This window comes from Mercenaria mercenaria, chromosome 2 (genome assembly GCF_021730395.1).
Source record: "Mercenaria mercenaria strain notata chromosome 2, MADL_Memer_1, whole genome shotgun sequence".
Classification (NCBI taxonomy): Eukaryota; Metazoa; Mollusca; class Bivalvia; order Venerida; family Veneridae; genus Mercenaria; species Mercenaria mercenaria.
Window position 1 is genome coordinate 116213396 of NC_069362.1, and position 20789 is coordinate 116234184.

Genomic DNA, 20789 nt, shown 5'->3' on the forward strand with positions numbered 1-20789 from the left:
CACGGTCGGTTGTTTCAAACATAGAATACTGTATAAAATGCACTAAACGTTTTGGGTGCAGGATGCTTGACCAGACAATTTTGATAATAACAGATACATTAAGCTTAAGAAGAAACGGTTTGACATACTCGTATGTGTCACCTCACACCTACGTACAAATATAACAATGATATACTTGATAGAAATATCCTGTTCCCTTCTCGTTGTTTTTATGAACGTGATTTTTATCAGCGTAAACATTTTGGGGAGAATAGTAAATAAAGAAGTTAAAAATAAGCAATTATCCGAGTTACATCTGAAACAATTTAATGTATACGCATCACAGGTAAAGGTAAAAGGTAATTTATATTTACCGTCGCTTTGCGAGACAATGAACATAAGCTCTGTAGAGCTTTTTAGCGACCCTTATTTTAGAAAAACAGTTAAAACCAATTTAACCTTACCCCAGCAATTTGCTGGTACCAATTTACAGCTGAGTCGACTGATGCAATCGTGATAAAGTGCCTTGCCCAAGGACACACCGCAATGGGAGTAGCCAGGAATCGAACCCAGGGTCTTCACCTTCAGTAGGAAAGCGTCTTAACCTTCTCGACCAATTCATCACAGACAAAGTAATAATCATTCTGCGGGTAACCGTAAATAATTTAGAATAAAAGACATTGCTACAAGACTTGGCGTTCATATGAAATATAATTATGCAATATGTAACAACCCCAGCATAAACAACGGTATCACTAAAGATTATACAAACGTATTTGATATGTATTCAGAAGTTAGAGCTTAGAACATATTCAGATTATTGGATGAAAACAATGGAGATAATGTCCCTTGAACTTATTTTCAGAATATTTAAAGTTATTACTCAACAACGATATTTACTCTGATATTAGTTTAGATGTAATTTCATTTATATGTTATTTGTACATGACCCGCGGGTGCTCTCACAAGAAAGCACTGTGCGCATGCGCAAAGAAAGAGAAATCCACCAGACATTTTGACAGCGATTTTGTAAACAAAAATTCCAAGTCATTGTAAATACATTAATTGCTTGCCGATTTTTACAAGGTTTTCGGAAGTTGTAGAATTTGAATGTTTCTAACCGATTGAGAACTTGATTTTAAGGGATAAATTGTTTTATTGATTTTAATACGAAACGGCGAGGTTGTCTATGCGGTGATTTTATCTCGCCAACTCATACTTAAAAATGTATTTCTTATTAACTATGACTTTAGATATTCATGTTTAGAGTAAAACATATATATCTAAGACTTAAGACGATAAACATTTTTTTCTGAGGTAAGATGGATAAGGCCGTTTGAGTCCAAACAATGTAATCAGCCGAGTCCCGGCCGACTGTCAATATCAGACACCAACTGCACAAAATTTGCCATCTTTTATCCTCGTAATGTGAGGAAAAAACATATATTTTACGTCTAAATTATTTAAACTAAAACGATGTATGCCTCAAAGTTACAGGTTCAAGGTATGTTCTTAAAAGTGCTGAAAGTACCAAAATTCAGACAGATGAATGTGGAAGCTCTTTCATACTAGTATATTACTTATACAGTTATAGATATAAGAGGATAAATGAAGTGAAGGTGTTGTTTAATCTGTTTTTTAGTTGTTCGTGTTGCACGGATTGCACTGAAGGACCACCAACATGGTGCCGGCGCTGGAAACCGACTGAATCATCAACAGAAATATAGTCCTTACCTCCCGATAATGAACTGACATTCGAACTATGAAATATGTCAAATTTCCGGCATTGGAAAAGTGACACTCGTACCCACATTCCGTCGAACGGATTACAAATTGCAAAGATAAAACTAAAATGGAATCATTCAAACCTCTTGCACATCTGGATATAGTTTCAGGAAACATATTTGAAAACTTTAAAGGGCAAGGAATGCCTGACATTATGTTAATTTTATATGTAAGCAATCCCCAAGCCTATCATAATGCTAAAAGATTTTTTAATTTTTAAAATCGGACCACTATTGAAAAAGTTTGAAATTTAAGAAAATGACTGATGTTTGTTTATGACGTTATTTACACACTGCCAAATTTTTTATTTAAAAAGTGACATTTAAATAGATTTATTTCATATGTTTTTGAGTGTGACATGTAAAACATTATAACTGAAAAAAGTAGAGATATTTTTTACAGAAAAAATTACCAGTTTGTTTTCTTTTTGTTGCCATGAAAACAAAATGGTCGTCAGTTTTACGTAAGAACAATATTGCCTTTCCCATTAAAAAATTTAAGCGCCAGATGAAAATCTACCTGTTGGCAAGTGGTACCTCTGAGAAAGACCAGAAAATAAAGACAAGCGTTATTTTACACTATGCAGGTCCAGATATTATAAAGATATATGACCAATTCTCATTGGACAATTTTGACAAAAACCTTTATCACAAACACCAAAGAGATTAAAGGACATAATCATCAGATTGTTTCGCCATGATATTTAATTTCAGTTTGTAAAGGTCTGACTTAGTTGTAGCGGGCACTTTAAGTACATGTAGACCTAAAATCGAAGAAACTAAAAGACCTAACATAATGAATGTGAATCAACTTTGAAGTTTCCCAGATAAAAGAATTGAAGAAATTCAGAATGCAACACATAAGGATACACAGAAAACTAAGGGAAGTGATACTAAATGGTTGGCCAGAAATAGACAAAATTGAAGTTGAACTGAGAAAATACTTTCCGCTGCGAAATACATTATCAATTGAAAATGGTGTAATTTTAAAAGGGGAAGCTCTACTCATTCCTTAACCACCTCAAGCGTTTACACTCGGCTCATGTGGAATTAAAAGTATGCTTAGGAGGGCAAAAAACAACATATTTTGGTTCGACAGAAAATTAAACAGTGAAGCATGTGAGGAGCTTAAGTGAAGAAATCAAAGGCAACCTCTAAAGCAGCACTCTGACGGAAAAGGTCCTTGGGATAAAGTTGCCGAAGATCTGTTTAAAATTGGAAAGAAATCATACTTTAATAGTGGTCATTGATTATTTTACAAATTACATCGAAATAGATCAACTAAGCACAACAACATCAAAACAAGTCATTGAAAAACTTAAAAACAGTTCAGTCGATTTTTAATACCCTGGAAAATCACGGCGACTGCGATTACTGTGAAAATAGCCAAACAAATGCTTAGTGAATGTGTCAAATCTGACACAGATTCATACGAAGCTCAACCTGAACTCATTGCAACAAAAATGTTTTACACAGAATTGGCCAGTGGCTAAAGCTTTCCTTTCATAAGTTAAATCCCACTGCTATCACTGTTTTTCTATTCCAACTTGGTTTTCTTTATTACTGTAAAATTTTTATTTTAAATCTGCTTCATGCAAAAATTATTAAAAGAGAATATTTTTGTAGAATAATGAGAATAATGAACATGTGTAACACAGACCAGGAAGTAATCAAAGCGGATTGAAAGGAATTTTTTGTTCAAAAACTTTATTCTATGATTTTCTAGAAGCATATCGATACGTCTGATAGTGGGTATATAACCCGTCCAAAGTGGTAAACCCGTCCAAAGCTGAATAAATAATATTTAAAAGAAAACCGTCCTTGACCCTGTATTTATTATTTCTCGATTTTCGAAACTAAAGTGTGTCGATGAGGATGGGTTCTGTTTGGAATTTGGCTTGCTGAAAATATTTCTTATTTTCGGAATCCGTGTACGCGCTTTGCATACATATGAGGTTTAAAATGTTCAAAAATAGTGCCATTGATGGATGTTATACATTTCGTCGTTTTACATGTCGTTTGTGTAGTAATTTACATACTTATACTTATTGACTTCCTAGCCTATTTAACGCTTGTTTACTCCAACTTAAAGAAAAAAAAAAGATATCTTTCTTAAAAATGATGCCCTCGTAAGATTGTAAGTATCAAATAACATGAATAATATAATACAGGTTTTAAAAACCTGTGTCTGGTGTATATAAAGAATCATGAATGTAGGACAAAATTCAAAATTTCCTGATAAAAAAAAAACAACAAGATATAAAAACACTCACAAGAGAGAATGTTTTTAAAGTAATTTTCTATGACTATTGGTATAATTGACAATACTACAACGTAAAGAAAAAAAAAAGATATCTTTCTTAAAAATGATGCCCTCGTAAGATTGTAAGTATCAAATAACATGAATAATATAATACAGGTTTGAATAACCTGTGTCTGGTGTATATAAAGAATCATGAATCTAGGACAAAATTCAAAATTTCCTGATAAAAAAAACAACAAAATATAAAAATTGTATTAAATAAAAAATATAAAATGTAATAATTACCCTTTAAAAATCAAACTTACGGTTGTATTTTGTCCGCCTTGGTTGAATTCGCTGGTGGCTATTGTCCGAGGGAATTCGCCCGTATTCCAAAAACATATATACATATAATAATGTAAATAAGGGAAAATGACAGAAACGTTTTGTGCTGTGGAAACCTGTTCAGATGTAAAAATTGAGCTGACAAAAATACATATTACGTTCCTAGAGGTGGCTTTATTAGAAAGTCCAGGAATTGCCGCATTTAATTTCTGCTGGTGTCAACTGGTGCTTCTGTGTGTCGTGAGATGGTCTATGGTCAGTTGCGCAGTCTAGCCAGATTAAGGGTACTGGTGCTGTAGAAGACACTGGAACTATTATCATAGTGTTTGTCAGACCATTTAAATGTATAGGTCCTACTTAATTTACCTAATATTTGACATTTGTTATTGTTTAGACAATATACTATGATTCATATACCATGTTGTTGACCTATGATTGGATATAAAATTCTATTATATTCTATTTTATTCTATTCTATTCTATTCATACATAAGAGCACGAACATAATGCGATTGTATTTGCACGTCTCAACGATAATGATCAATATTCGTGCATTAATTCAGAAGTGATACTTTTAAAAAAAAGAGAGTATTCCAGCACCCTTGTCTTCTACCAAGACAAATTACGAATTGATAAAACTCCGAAATTCTGCGTGTCTTAAGGTAGTTTTCTGAGGATACTGTGGAGACAACTACAAAAGCAATTTTCTTCTTGTTTCATTGTTTAATAAATTATGGTATTCGAAAAGGAAGATACGAATATCATTTCATCGAAGATAATGAAGAAATATATTAAATGGGAATGTATACCTTTATTTAATTTACTAATAAATTTGGTATATATTATTATTAATCACATTTAATACTTTTAAAGAATCATAATACGACTGTCCATTGCATTGTGGAGCATCATCGTATTTAATGAACGAGGGTTACAACAAGGAAGAAAAACCACATTTATGTAGAGAGAAACATCATTAAAGGTTTTTCCCCATCTTTTGCCAGAAGCGTGTGGAAGGTGAGGCACCGCTTTTATACAAGAAGTATTTTGCTCTACATACACTTCCTGTTCTATTTATAGAAAATGGCTGCAGGTATTTAAACGTATATCTATATATTTATGGATTATATTAATATTTTAAATAAAAATTGGTGTACAGAAATGCGTTCTACGGTGTGTTTTGTATGACCTATCTCACACAGTGAGCAAATTCGTGTGAACATTTTATACTTTGGCAAACTTTAATATATACGTGAATAATGTTAAGAACGCATTTTAGAGTAATACATGTAGTTATAACAGTAAACTCTTTATTGTTAATATGAAAAGGACATGTTAACATGATAAAAAGAAACATATTCGCATAGAAATCATATAATGGAAAGAGATACTCTCTCTCTCTCTCTCCCCCCCTCTCTCTCTCTTTTCCTTTAGCATAGTATCAAATTTAAGAAACTCGCCGATTTATGGCGAACTTGTCAGCATCGAGCAACCTCGCTAGAGCAATATTGAAATGTGGTTTAGAACATGACTTGTACCAGGCAAAGACTGACAATTCAGAAATTTGTCTAGTAAGAAAGTAAATAGCTACCTTGCTGGTGAGGTGTTTACTCGTTAGATATTTTGTAACGAAAGGTCATCCAATACTCCTCGGACAGCTACTCGACCGCTGTCCAAAAACAAATTTTACATTTCAATTGTCCGATATTTTAAGACCGCGTACATAACTATATGCCGACAGCGAAGGTCATCTCTAAAACCGGTATGGTGATTCATCCACTTGTGTTTCTTTTGCAAACTTTCTGTATATCTTCACTGACTTCTTAAGTATAATATAAAATTGAATATAAAGTTGATTAAGAATTTGCTGTTACACTTGACATCTGACAACCCAGGCTCAAAAATAGTCGTTTCGACTTTCTCTCAACTTAAATCATTCAAGTTAAAAGTAATAAACGGTCGTCTTTCGGCAATTTAGATTACATTATCTTTTAAAAACTTTCGAAGAAACTATGAGATAGTTGATAAAACTTATCTGTATCAAATCTGAGATAGATTACTATAAATACACAAAACCAATGCCCTAAAAATATCGTTTTATTAGGTAAAATAGTGATTATGATAGTTACATGAATGGAGCAGTCGCCCGAGATATTCATATGCTTCACCTCAGTATCTTGAAGCCCGTTGCTAACAAGTATAACAACAATTTATTTACAAAAATCTCTCTCCCGATGGCTGTTATGAACGTGATTTTTGCCAGTAACATTTTTACATAGCAAATAAACATGTTTGACCAATAAGGATTTAACCCACTTATATCCCAACCTATTTAAACTGAGCGTATCACAGGAAAACTATATTTACCGACCTGGTAACCGTGGATGACATTGAACATAAAGTAAAAAAAAAAAATAAACAAGGTTAAGTGCTCATATTAAGAAATATTTGTAATGTATAATAATTCAAGCGTAGACGATGGCGACAAAAGCGCCGAGATGAAAAGTGGATATGACCTTCCGGTGTACGGACTTGCTAATGGAATATTTTATTATATCCATATTCCAGCGCTAATTTGCATTTTCAGCAGTCTTTGTTGTGTTATTATTGTTCTGACATTGTCATTTCGACACAGGAGCTACAGGACATTTTTTTCCTGGACGAAGAGCGAGCGTTTTATTGTATATCTGGCAATCTGTGACGGTGGGTTTAATATATTTCACAGCGTTGATCATCTCCATTACGTCATAGTCAAGGACCATGTACACCCAAAGGAACTTTGTGAATTTTACGCCTTCACTCTCACTGAATTTATAACGGCACAAAATTTGATGGTGAATATAGTTGCTATCAACGCTTTCATGTTGATGTATTTCCATAAAAATCTTAACTTTGGCAAACGAGATTGGAAATTATTGACCTGGACTTTCGGTGTACCGTTTGTAGGGGCAACAGCCGCCGCAATCAGTGGACAGTTTGGACCGAGTGGATCTTTGTAAGTTACTTTGATTTTAATTGAACTGCAATAAATCGCTTGATAGTTTTATATTTTCAGTAATGATTCCTTCAGGCAACATGTCTTTTAAATTTGACATGACAGTTTGATTAATAACTGACTAACAGAAAATTGTTTAATTCAGCACTAGAAAGAAGGACGACATTTAAACTCATTTAAGGATGACGCAATTTAAAACATAATTTTACTGCTTTGCGTTCTCGACATCTCATGCCTAACCGGACACTGTATAGGCTTACTGATTTGAATTTGAGATTAATCAAATAAGATTAATCTCATTGATTTGTTTTTCAAATGAGAAACCGTATCATGGGTAGTAGTATTTAAGAGATAATACAAACCGTAGGATTAATACTTTTACCTGTCTCAAAACAAGGACATCAGATGATTTCACGTATGAAAAATTGAGACACATAATGATTTTACAATCATTACATATCATGTCTTTTGAAATCTTTAAGTATTTATTTATGTTGATTCTGCTCTTCAGCCAGAAGGTTGGCTTTCAGGTTAATAAACAACCATTTTCGTCGAAGTACAGTTATACCAGTTTAATTTGCAAACCAGTTCACGTACTCATATATATAAACATAAGACATTTTTTCCATTTCAGTTGCCATTTTGACGTTGTGAAAGGGGGAACGGCATATATATTTTTCACAACGGTACCTTTGCTCATTATCATTGCTATGAATAGCGTCATGTACGTTCTCACTTGGAAACGTATCAGACAAGAGACTTCAAGTCTATGTGAGACGTACAAAAGCGTCCACATGATCAACAAATCAAAACGAGCAGCAAAGACAATGACGATGTTTGTCGTAGCCTTCTTTATTCAGTGGTTTTCGCTGGCAGTGTTTGGAGTGTGGGTTCTGATCGATCCGAATGTTCCACAAGCTATGATTCATACCGTTACCATATTTTCCAACATTGGTGGATGTTTGAATCTCTGTGTCTACATCATCATGAGGCGAAGGTCCAGGGCTGAAAAACACGAAGATAGGAAGGAGAAAATAATCGATTCAAATGAGTTAAAAAGCAAATCTTCTGACTCAGGGCATGTGACAAAGTCAACAGAATTAAGTCAAAGTAACGTATAGCAATACTGCTGTTTGATTATTTTCAGAGGATGAACGTGAATTAATAGAGAGATGCTCGAGCGAACGCGTTGTTAACACACCTTTTTACATATGCGAATTCCCTTGCAAAGAGTAATCGTATTACGTCCCTAAAACGCATAATTCGAAACAGAAGACATCAACGTGATCAAACAACGCTGACATTCTCGGGCTTATCATGAACAGTTATTGACGTTGATGGATAACAAATTATATGAGCCGTGCCATGGGAAAACCAACATAGTGGGTATGCGACCAGCATGGATCCAGACCAGCCTGCGCATCCACGCAGTCTGGTCAGGATCCATGCTGTTCGCTAACAGTTTCTCCAATTCCAATAGGCTTTAAAAGCGAACAGCATGGATCCTGACCAGACTGCGCGGATGCGCAGGCTGGTCTGGATCCATGCTGGTCGCATACCCACTATGTTGGTTTTCTCATGGCACGGCTCATATGTTAGCTTTTATATTGTCTCATTTACATATTTGTTTCGTATTAACATCAGCAGAATTCATCGGGATACATCTGCATCAACCAGTACTTCTGTATTATGGAGACGTTATAGCATGAAAACATGCGTTATCTCTACAGAGCTGTCTAAGTCTAGATGCGATATTGATAGAAGTGACACATTTTGAGAGAATTATTCTTTTTATTTTGTTCTTTCATACGAGGGTTGATCCAAAAGTAATGTCACTGGAGCCATAAAAATGGGTATAGTTAAACGAAAACAACAAAAACTCCTACTTGAGTACCTTGATCTATTTGCATTTTATTTTGAAAACATTATAAAAATTTGCCGCTTAATTATCGAAATATCGACATGCACAGAAAGCATGGTATTGAAGATCGCAGCACGTCAATGGCATTATTGACATCAGAAATTGATATGTTTGTTGACAAGCAATAACGGCTAATTTGTATAATAATACAACGTTGAATAATGCGCAATGGACGAAGTGACATTATTTCTGGATGAACCCTCGTAGCTACGGGTAAATTTGGTTGATTTTACTAATACATTTAAATATTTTATAGATTGTCAATTTATATATTATCCCAACTGCAGTCTTTAAGTGCCGATATTGCATGCAGTATGTCCTTCGGGATCATGGAATCCATTGAACATCTGGGTCAAGCCGGTGTTAGGGAGCGTAGATGTTGCTCCTTTTATAACCTCTCAACAACAGCCTCAATCAAATCGAGTCTTTCATTTTGCATTAATATTTCCAAATTGAATTTGTGGACTGAAATAGTTCATGTTTACGTTATGTAATGATTGTTTCTATAGGAAATCTCTTCTTCGTAAATATTTTAGAATGTTGTTCCAGTCAACAGCTAAACACCATCTTTGCCTCATAATTTCCCAAGAAAGTGTTCCTGTGAGAAAAGAACATGGAAGAGTTCGCTAACTTATGTTTTATTCAGTGGTTCTTTTCATGGAATGTCGAATATTGAAATGAAATGTCCTTCAGAAATGACAAGGCAATTAATTTCGGTGATGAAATTCTTTTTTTTGGGATGAGGAGACACAATTATATGTCATATGGTAACTTTCAGGCTTTGATTGTAGAGGAAGACCCTATGTGCCCTTCCATGTATTATTTCATCACGAGCGGACATCTGGGAAGCACCACCGACCTTCCGTAAATAAGCTGGATGGCTTCCTCACATGAAGAATACAACGCCCCCAGTGAGTTTCTAGGGGCAGGTGATTTGAAGTCGGAGACTTGGCCACGGAGGCCCCGAAATTTTGTTATAGAAATTATGCACTGTTCTGTGTGTTATTTCAATTACTATCTGTCACAGTCCGACTTAAATGAACATAGTGAGTATTCTTACTCATTTTGTTCAATTTTTGATAAATACATAAACATTCAATAACAAGGTCGCTTGGAATAAGATTTCAAATGATTAAATGATTAAAATGAATTTATTTTGATAAAAAAGTACTGACCTCTAACATAAGAGTAAACTTTTATACCAGTTTGTAGATGATGTTATTTTAATCATTCCCGTGAGAAAGGCAGTAATCAAACACATTTTAATTGTAAAACAAGATCGCAGAAACTTAATCAGATATCAAAACCATTGTGTTGATGAATTACGTCAATAAGGATTTGACTCATTCATTCTCGGAAACGGGGGCCTCTGTGGCCGAGTGGTTAAGATCGCTGACTTCAAATCGATGCAGGTTCGAACCTCACTCGGGGCTTTGAATTCTTCATGTGAGAAAGCCATCCAGCTGGCTTACGGAATGTCGGTGATTCTACCCAGGGCCCGCTAGTGATGAAATAATGCACGGAGGGGCACCATCAAAGCTGGAAAGTCGCCATATGACCTATAATTTCGTCGGTGCGACGTTAAACCCAACAAAAAAAATCTTTCTCGGAATCCAATTCATTTCATATGATAAATAAAGAAAGTTCACTATTGTTGAGTTTGTGTCAATGAACTTTCAACGGTTAAATTCGGCTGTTGAATAGAAACAGAAAGACACATACTCTCAGGAAACGTCTCATACAATAAATTCGACCTTTTAAAGCAGAACACATCCCCAACAACCCAACAAACATGGAGCACCCATACCGTTGAAAGCTTGAGCGCAGAAATACCCACATTTCATAATGATTTAGTTTAAATTTCATTCTTTTATACATTTATGTATTCCCGAAGTACAAGTCTTCTTCAATCTCTATGGGTTTTTATACAAACAAAAGGGCTGAACATGATTGTTAATTTTCATACAAATCAAGTTGGTGCTTTTTAGACGGCACTCATGAAGGCAACTGACGGTGGATTGACAGATAAATACCATTACAAAGAAAGAAATTTTACTTAAGTAGTAATGTAACAAGTCCCGATTGTGATTAAAAAACATTTATTTTAGACAAAAAAATACTTGAACATTTTTGGTATTTGGCTATTCTGTGTCCAACCTTCGATAAGTCGGAGACGAATGCTCCATAGGCATTGCTTAAGCAAAAAATTATGAATATTTGTATTACACACTATTGACGGTATGGTAAAAATTAGCTGGTTTAAAGTGGGAACAGTATCATTTAAGGTGCCATTTTGAACATGCAAAACATCCATGTTGCAATACTTGAACCGGAAAAGGAATTTATTTATAATAATAATAATAAAATATACTTTATATATATACTCCTTAGGTCTGAATATTCAAGTGGCAAACGAATATATTTTAGACACACTAATAATAATAATAAAAGTGTTTATGTGCTTAACTATAATTTCAAGTGAATGGCAACAGGTTAGCATATTTTTACATAACCTTGAATGTTATCTATTCAAATCAGTATTTTTTAGTTTTGTATACCGATTTCAGGACGCCAATTTGTAAAAGTTTCTTCCGTTTTTCGCATTTTCTAAAATTTTATATGAAATAATTAACTTTAGCCTCCAACCTCGTGACGATCACATTTCAGGACGCCGATGCTTTCGAAAGCTTCTTCCGGTAGTAAATATAAATGCATTTACTTATAATTTACATAAGGCTTGATTCATGTCTTCATCGAAGAAATGTGTACATGTCTGTTAACAAACTTCGTAAGTTCGTGATGTGGTTTACAAACTCCGTAAGATCTTGGGTCACGGTAATTAAAAGAGGTTACGACCCAACTGTTTTGAGACATAACGCATGTTTAGTGTTCAACCCGTTTACAGTTGGACACTACGCTTCCCTCTTTGATTGCGTCTGACGGAAGAGGGGGAGGACTCTATGATAAGCAGTTTTTAAATCCTACCAGGACTGAACTGTTTTGATATTTGTCTTCTGGCCTGTTTCGTCGGGCCCTTAAGGGTGTTTTTCTTGTTGCTCTGTCTTCTGAAAAGGCATTGAGTACATACGGTTTTGGTTCTTAAGGTTTGTTTTTTATATATTTATACACGAGCATTTTTGTGTTTTACATGCCATGCCTTTTTGTTTCCATTACGTGTGTAAGAGATTCACCTGGAGGGGATTACTTTTATTTACACTGTCCCATGTCCTTGGAACATAGTGGGGGTAAGAGTGAGGCTAGGTGCACCATAAACCGGTTTAAGCTCCCCAGTGGTGTTTTTGCCACTGACCGTTCCAAGGCGGTGCCCTACTGTGTTCCTTTGTTTGTTCGTTTCGTCTTATGTGTTGGCTTTGTGTGCGTGTGTGTTGTTCGTTTTGTCCTTATGTGTTGGCTTTGTGTGTGTGGGGGGGGGGGGGGTGTATGTGTATGTGGTGCGCGCGTCTGCGTGCTGGGGGTTTCGTTTTGAGGAGGCTGCGTTTTTGGTGCGTGGCGTTCCGTGCTTGATATTTTTCTTTGTTTTTTTGTATTTAATAAAACAACATAACTTCCTCCAACAAATGCACGTGTATTTTTCCCCGCCAGAATAAACTCAGGATACTGATATCACGAAAACTAAAAAACACGCCCGATATTATTGGCGAAGATTAATAAGTTCCAGGTTGATACTTATGGACATCATTTTAGACTGATTTTAGTCAAATATGTTAAATAAAGTTAATAATAATGATAATGATAATGATAATAATAATTATTATTATTATCATTATTATTAGGGGATGAAAATCCCCGAGACGGTAACGTCCGTATATAGATATTCGTCTTTGTTGTCTGCATATACTGAGGCAATTTTTTCGATGTTTTCCGGTTCCGGTTTATGTACAAGCCGCAGACTGGTTGTCTGCATGAACATCCGAGCACCCCGAATCAGTCACAGAAATTCGTAAACCGTGCCAACATGATTCTTTTACTTCTTTTTCGTAATGAAAACTGTAAATGCAAATGAAAAACACATTTAAAACAGTAAGGAAGTGTAAAAGCCGTCAAGTTTCTGCGTGGAGTGCAAACAAAATAAAAAACATCCTAAAGCCAGTGCGAGAACGCGGTGAACGACGTCACCGTCACGGCTTCCCGTAAATTTTGCAAAGTATGATATTCGCTGTAAGAGGTATGATGACACTAAATGTAAACTTCACTGTTCAGGTTATAATGCAGTAATTCGGTCCAAAATGTGCTTCCGTGGTGTAGTCGAAAGAAGTTCCTAATAAATAGATCCTAATTTTTCCATTTTCGCGCATTTGCGCGTAAATCGGGGCCAAATGGGCATTATTTCACTCGTGGAATGAATTTTACATAAAATAGGACACGTTTCATGCTATTACTCGCATGTTTTCGAGTTGTTTACTTGAAAACGAAAGTAGGGTGTTTATTCTGCGGACCGCTTTCTGCGGCAATATGAGGGTACCTGACTTCAGTTGACTTGCATTTCACTGCATACTATTCAACACCCCTTTTTCTTTTCGTTTTCTGGAAGCAAATGTATGGATATCTTGTGGAAAATAGGTCTACGACGGAGTGAAAATCTAGAAACTGTAACAAAATTGGTCTGAAGTAGCTGAATTTTATATGAAACAAAGAACAATTTCTTTTATTGGGATATAGCCTTCAGAACGAAGTTTCACTTTCTTTTGAGTGTATATTTCTTCGTAAGTAGAAAGTTAAAAAGATAAATCCCCATGCTAGGCGGTGCCTTAATTCATATTATTATAACACAGTGACTCAGTTACGTAGTGGTAAAGTCTCCCACACGTAACCATGTATTCGAATTCACTTCAGGCCATTTTTTAAATTCAACGTAATGTAATTTTATCGAAACTGCTTTTATTCATACTTATATTTAAAGTAGAATGCGCCACTTACCGATTTTCAACGGACTGTTTTCACAATTTAAAGTTGATGATATTTCCGACAGACTGATATTTTTAGTTCTCTGTTATCCTCCATTTTGCTGCTGTAAATTTTCAAACATGACCACTCACGTCGTTTTTTTTAGCAGAGCGCAAAATGACGTACTTGACAGGATTTATAACTAGCGTTTTCATATACAACAAAACACGACAACAAAACACGGCAAATGTTCTTCATTTCGAATTAATTTGTCAAATTTAATCCCACGTCACATCGGCTTATGAACGTAAATCATGTAAAACTGATGTCGAGTTTCACCAAGAAATTTGCGGTAAAACGCCTGTATATAAGAAACTGCCAGATAGTTATTGGATTCAAAATCACAATAAAATGATAAAATGAAGATGTTATTATATGACCTTCTTCAAACAGATGAATGTTTTCGATAAAAAGTTCTTTAAATGACAAACAATTGTGAAAATTGTGAAAATTTCAAAACTGTCTGTTGAAAATCAGTAGGTGGTACATTCTACCTTAACATATTGCTTGTTTTTAATTGTTTTCTCATGTAGCATTAGTTTATGTTTAGTTTATAACAGGCATATACATATATTTCACATCTTAAATACTGCACTTAATTATTCTCATAATTATGCATGTAAACTTCAAAGAAAAGACTCGCCATACGATAATTAAACAATATTTTCTTTTAACATTGAAGGTGTTAGTATGCTCTCGAGGCTTTATAATATTACGTCATTTCTGTACTAACTATAATGATAAAGATTTACAAAAGATGTTGGATCAGATGTCAATATGGTGTTATGGTGTAAAAATAGTAAAATGATTGTGAATTGTGATAAATCAAAGATTGTACATTTTAGGACAAATAGTATGCTAAAATCAAATCACATTTTCGAGTTTAATGATGATGTCCTAGAATATGTACACAGCTACAGATATTAAGGGGTTGTGATAAATGAATATTTGCACTATTATGAAATTGCAAAATCTGTGGCAATGTCTGCATCAAGAGCTCTAGGATTGGTTATTTCTAAAAGTAAAGCTTTTCTCAACATTTACAAAGCTATTTGATACAATGGTTTGGCCAATCATTAGTTACAGTGCTCCAGTTTGTGTGTGTGGGGGGGGGGGGGGGGGGGGGAAAGCGGGGGATAGGTCTTTACTTGTATCAGTGCTTTACAGAAAAGGGTTATGTGTTATTTTTACGCGTGGGACAATTCACTCCAAACTGTAGTTAGCGGGGAAATGGGATGGAAACCACTGAAAGCTAGACTTTGTGGTTCTGTTTTCAGACAATATATTTTTATTAATTTTTTTTGATGTCTCCTACAAATCTGTATAGCTTAGCTTTGTGTTACATGTACTGTACATATTATATATGTTCATGTATACACTAAGATGAGACTTAAATAAAATGTTTGAATTGAATTGAATTGAACTGTTTTTCACATTGATTATTCGTTAAAAATCAGGTGACATCATGGTAAGATGGCGAGATTGTTTGTTGTATTCATTGATAAATGCTAAATAAGCAATTACAATACAACTTATCATCTTCCTGTGTATTGTATGTAAGGATCGTGACTTTGTGAATGTATCAAAACAAGGGAGAGAAAGCACTGTTTTAAACAGCCAAAACAGTGAAACGTCTACTTCTTGTCTACCTTTTGACAAGAAGGGGATTCAATAGACTTCCTTTTGTATGCACTAGAAGTGCGTAAAAGCATCTGCATAGACATCTTGTTCTACTTTCAAAAAATGCTTAAACGATTTTAGCCGATATATATGTAATTATATGAACTGGGGTCCTGTGTAATATCCAGTTTCGAAAAAGGCTTATACCTAGGGATGATCCCCCTATACCAAATGTTTTACTGTTTTTTATACACTATTCTATGCTTGTGGAAACTGTGTCTCAGAGTTTTTGTAATGATTCCCCCCCCCCCCCCGAAATTTATAACCATTTTATTTTTGGTTTAAGAGGTAAGATCACGGTCGGTTGTCTCAAACAAAATGCACTAAGCGTTTTTGGTGCAGGATGCTTGACCAGGCATCTTTAATAATAACTGTTACATTGAGGAAGAAACCGTCTGACATAATCGTATGCTTCGCCTCACACTTGTTAACACGTATGTTATGTCATTAAACCTAGCACCATAATGTCAACCGTTTTATGCCTTTGTTTGTTCTAAATTAAATTGAAGGAGATCTGGGGTTTAGGTAAAGGTAACAAAAGTCTGAAAGTCATTTTATCATACAGGCTGCTAGCAGTATGGCGAATTATATCAATACCCACCGTACGTTTGTAGATACTAAGAATAATTAAATACTGGTTTAAGATTGTCAACTGTCATACTGTTGTTGTTAGCAAAGTATACTAAGCTTGTTGAGTGGGTGCCAATGAGGCAAAAGAAACTGTGCATCTAAAATAAATCGTTAGGTAATAGTGGATCTCCAAAAGTGTGGATAAATCAGGACATACGGTTTTGTATTATTAAAGGAAAGACTTATTGATAAGTTGGTGCAGTAATGGTTATCAGTTAGTTCAATTTTATTTACTTGTAGCGTCTTTAAAACGTCTTTTGAACTTGAATGCTATTTGGATAGAATTCCATTTAAGTTATGAATACCATTTACGAACTTTAGACTGTCATCTCATCAAGTACGTATTGAAACAGATTCTTGTTGCAATAATATAATTGATCATAACGTGTGTCGGCCACCCTGATAAAGAACTACTGCATACCTTGTGGTATACGCCTTCCAGGCAATGTTAAATGTACATATCTTCATATATGTTTACATGCAATTAAGTAAGAGTCATGACCAGCAGAAAATGGCGCACTTGGTTTTGAGTACAGAAGATAGGAAGTAACCATTCTGTGATGTGAGAATGCAGACACAAGTGCAATTTCTAAAGATTTTAACTTCACATCCACTATTAAAACTTGTGTCAAAATTGTGATAGCACTCTCCAAGAAAAACAAATTATTCAAAAAGTAATAAACTGTATGTTTTACCATTGTTGTTATACTTTCGGGTCCTTTGGGTCATGGTGTCCATTCAATATTTGCATAACAGATGTCCGCTTTTACCGGTGCTAGTGGGCGTTCGTGGATGTTTGTGGACGAATTACTAAGTTAATATATTATTTATATAGTTATAGATATGAGAGGATAAATGAAAGGATGGTGTTGTTAAATCTGTTTCTTAGTTGTTCGTGTTGCATGGATTGTCGAAAATTCTAGGGTCTATAAGAAATGGTAAGGCAATTATTTTTGATCATGTAACTATACTGAAAATGTGCAATATGCTTCTGATATTTCTGTTGCGATCTGAAACAAACGACTTTAATATAATGTAGAGACATACAATAGTATCTCGTTGCTGAGCAGAAGCCTGTTTTGAGGATGCCAGTTTGGTGATTTTGTAATTTTCCCTATGAAAAAATATTAATCACATATTTTTTCATTTGACTCCAAGTTTCATCTGATAACAAACCTATTTCATCAATGGAATAAGATTTTAATCACTTATTCCCGGAAACTACCAATTCACCTACTAAATTTGAAGATCACTTTTATTGATAATGTGTCAATAAACTTTCTTTAACGTTGAATAGAAAAGAAAATAAAGATGATAAAAATCACAGGAAGCGCCACATACATTAAGTCGACCTTCCCAGGTAGACCACAACACCAACTTGACAAACATAGAACATCAAATCGCTAAAAAAAGTAGCACAGAAAAATCCATAGAAAAATTACACTGCATCTGTTTGTCAATTGCATATAGAGGCTGGTCGTAAATGGAGTCTAGTCGAGATTGTGATGGTGGTGGACATGGGCCCTGATAATGTATACAGATGTATTGAATAGTATAACTCCTTTCCCAGTATTCAGGTTTGCGTGACACTGCAGTGGATGTTTGGTAGTTTCTAGGCGTATAGTACAAAACTTTACTTTAATACCTTCCTTATCTGGTGAGCTTACATCTTACATACTGACTTTAAAAGAAGCTAAGCATATATAGATGTAACTTCTGTTATATTGCAAGCACATATTCTGTAGTAAACCACCACCATAACCCAGCCATACTAAAACCATTGTTTCATATAGAAAATAAAATGTATGTATGTCTAGGCTATAGAAAGCTAAGTACTGTAACAATACGTAACAAAACATGGGTATGTTGTTTACAAATTAATGGGTATAAATAAACAATAGCAACAATTAAATATTTTGTTGTACATTTACAAACCGTATTTTATGTGGTTTGGATATTAAAATGTTTGGTTCACTACTTGATATACCTTTGATACACCTATCTGGAAAGGAAATTGTATTTATATACTATTTCTTGTCAGTAAATTATCTCAAATATACATTTGTATCAGTGTTGCCAAGTTATTTTACACTTTTTATGTCTTAGTTCCATTTTTTCACACTTTCTTCGTACACAATTTCATTTAAATATTGATTTCTTTATGACCTGGGAACGTCTGACTTCAAACATGTTTCGTATAAAACAGTTGAAACGTTACAAATGTCTTCATACTAGACTCTATTACTTGAGCTAAAGCGGAAAAGAAAATTGTTTTGTTTTGAGTTTAACGCCGTTTCTCAACAGTATTTCAGTTATGTAACGGCACCCAGTTAACCTAACAAGTGTTGATGGATTATGAAACAGTACAAACCTGTTCACAGCAAGTAACTGCCAACCTCCTCACATGAATCAGAGGAGGACGAATGATTTCAGACACGGTGTCTTTTATCAAATCGTCTAGAAGAACATACGCCTCTCCCTGAGATCGAACTCACGACCCAGCGATCCGCAGGTCTGCGCTCCCTCTGTTGAGCTAAGCGGGCGGGCAAAAATGTAAAAAGGAAACAGTTAAAACACTATGTACCCATATTTCGACAATACTCTCTATCTGAGTTTACGTGAGGAATTATTGTGCCTGTTTCATATCTAATGGTATTAAACATTATTTGAATGGAGAGTTTGAAACACTTCAAAGTTCACTATTCACTTTGTATATAAACAAGTGTACAACATATCCGAAGAGACATTTTCTTGGCTGTGGTCAAATTGTTTTTGTCACCTTAATTATTTTCTTAGAGTGAAAGTTTAGTTGTAAAAATGGGTACTTTACATGTGTTAAGCTGACGAAATTATTCAAAAATGCAAGTCATACAAATGTTGTTTTCTTTAAATAGAAATGGTAAATACTTGATACCTCACGAAAATCATTCTAAAACATGTATTAAAATAGGTTTGAATTAAAAAGACGATAATTGTACGGATTGACTATCATGTGATTCTTGTTGTACAGTATTAGTACGTTATAACCTATGAGTGATGCTGATATGATATTAGTACATTGTGACCTACTGAGTGTGCATACTGGCTGAATAACGTTGGTAAAACGCAGTTATGTTTTGTTGGTCCTGCATAAAGACCCATCATCATGGTACGAGCGCTGGAAACCGACTGAATCATCAACAGCATTACCCGCATTCCGTCGCACGGATTGCAAAGATCAACTAAAATGGAATCATTCAAATCTCTGCTCATCTAGATATTGTTTCAGGAAACATATCTGAATACTTTAAGAAATTTATGGGCCTGATGGAAATCTACCTCTGAGAAGGACCAGAAAATAAATACAAACGTTATTTTACGATGCGCAGGTTAATATATTATAGAGATATATGACCAATTATATGGGAAATCTTTGAAATAAACCTTTATCACAAGCGCTAAATATATTACAGGACACAATCATTAGATTGTAGATCTATGCTATTGAATTTCAGTTCATGAAAGGTTCTGACTTAGTTGCAGCGGGCATTTTAAGTAGATCTGAAATCGAAGTAACTGAAAAACTTCCAGTCGCATACGCATAATGAATGTGAATCAACTTGAAAGTTTCCCAGATAAAAGAATTGAAGAAATTCAGAATGCAACACACAAGGACACTGAGAAAACTAAGGAAAGTGATACTATATGGTTGGCCAGAAAAATACAAAATTAAAGTTGAACTGAGGAAATACTTTCCGCTGCGACATACATTATCAATTGAAAACGATGTAATTCTAAAAGGGAAAGCTCTATGGACAGTTCAAGTTTTTGTCCATAAATTTCATCTAACTTCTCCCTCTTTTGCTATTCTATTCATACTAAGGTCAAGTGCTCACAAGCGGTATCACAAACAAAACGCACGTGGTCTATTGTATAAACTAGGTCAAACAGTTTTTGTTTGACACGATACTATACACATCGTTTTAGAAAATCCTTGAATTTGGCGGTCTTCACTGTGGCCATATTGAATTTCGGATTAATTTAGAAAATTTAAAACAGCAATAACTTTTGATGATGGACTAATTTTTCATTTCTTGAGTGAGAGTTTCCCAGTTGGGAATTTCGTTGTGTAACGTTTATTGAAAAGCGAAAAATTTGTTTGTAGAATTTGTTCATGAAGAAAAGTGAAAGATCTTCCAGAAAGAAGATAGATTATAAGAAGATGGCATCGGGGTTAAGCCCGGTTACTGGAGTAAAAGAGAAGGCGAT

At 34.7% G+C, this 20789-nt stretch overlaps 1 protein-coding gene across 1 annotated transcript; it reads left to right on the forward strand.

The window, feature by feature from the left end:
* Nucleotides 1-6706: 6706 nt before the first annotated feature.
* On the forward strand, nt 6707-9519 carry LOC123565067 (uncharacterized). Its single transcript, XM_045359076.2, has 2 exons — nt 6707-7345; nt 7980-9519. Exons 1-2 carry the CDS (start codon nt 6804-6806, stop codon nt 8464-8466), a joined length of 1029 nt encoding a protein of 342 aa, XP_045215011.2. The 5' UTR covers nt 6707-6803; the 3' UTR covers nt 8467-9519.
* The last annotated feature ends 11270 nt before the right edge of the window (nt 9520-20789 follow it).

Bases quoted from the DNA above. Each gene is read 5' to 3' on its own strand.
- LOC123565067 (XM_045359076.2), top strand. From the start codon at position 6,804: ATGTATAATAATTCAAGCGTAGACGATGGCGACAAAAGCGCCGAGATG. The intron at 7,346-7,979 runs GTAAGTTACTTT...TTTCCATTTCAG, and splicing joins TTTGGACCGAGTGGATCTTT to TTGCCATTTTGACGTTGTGA.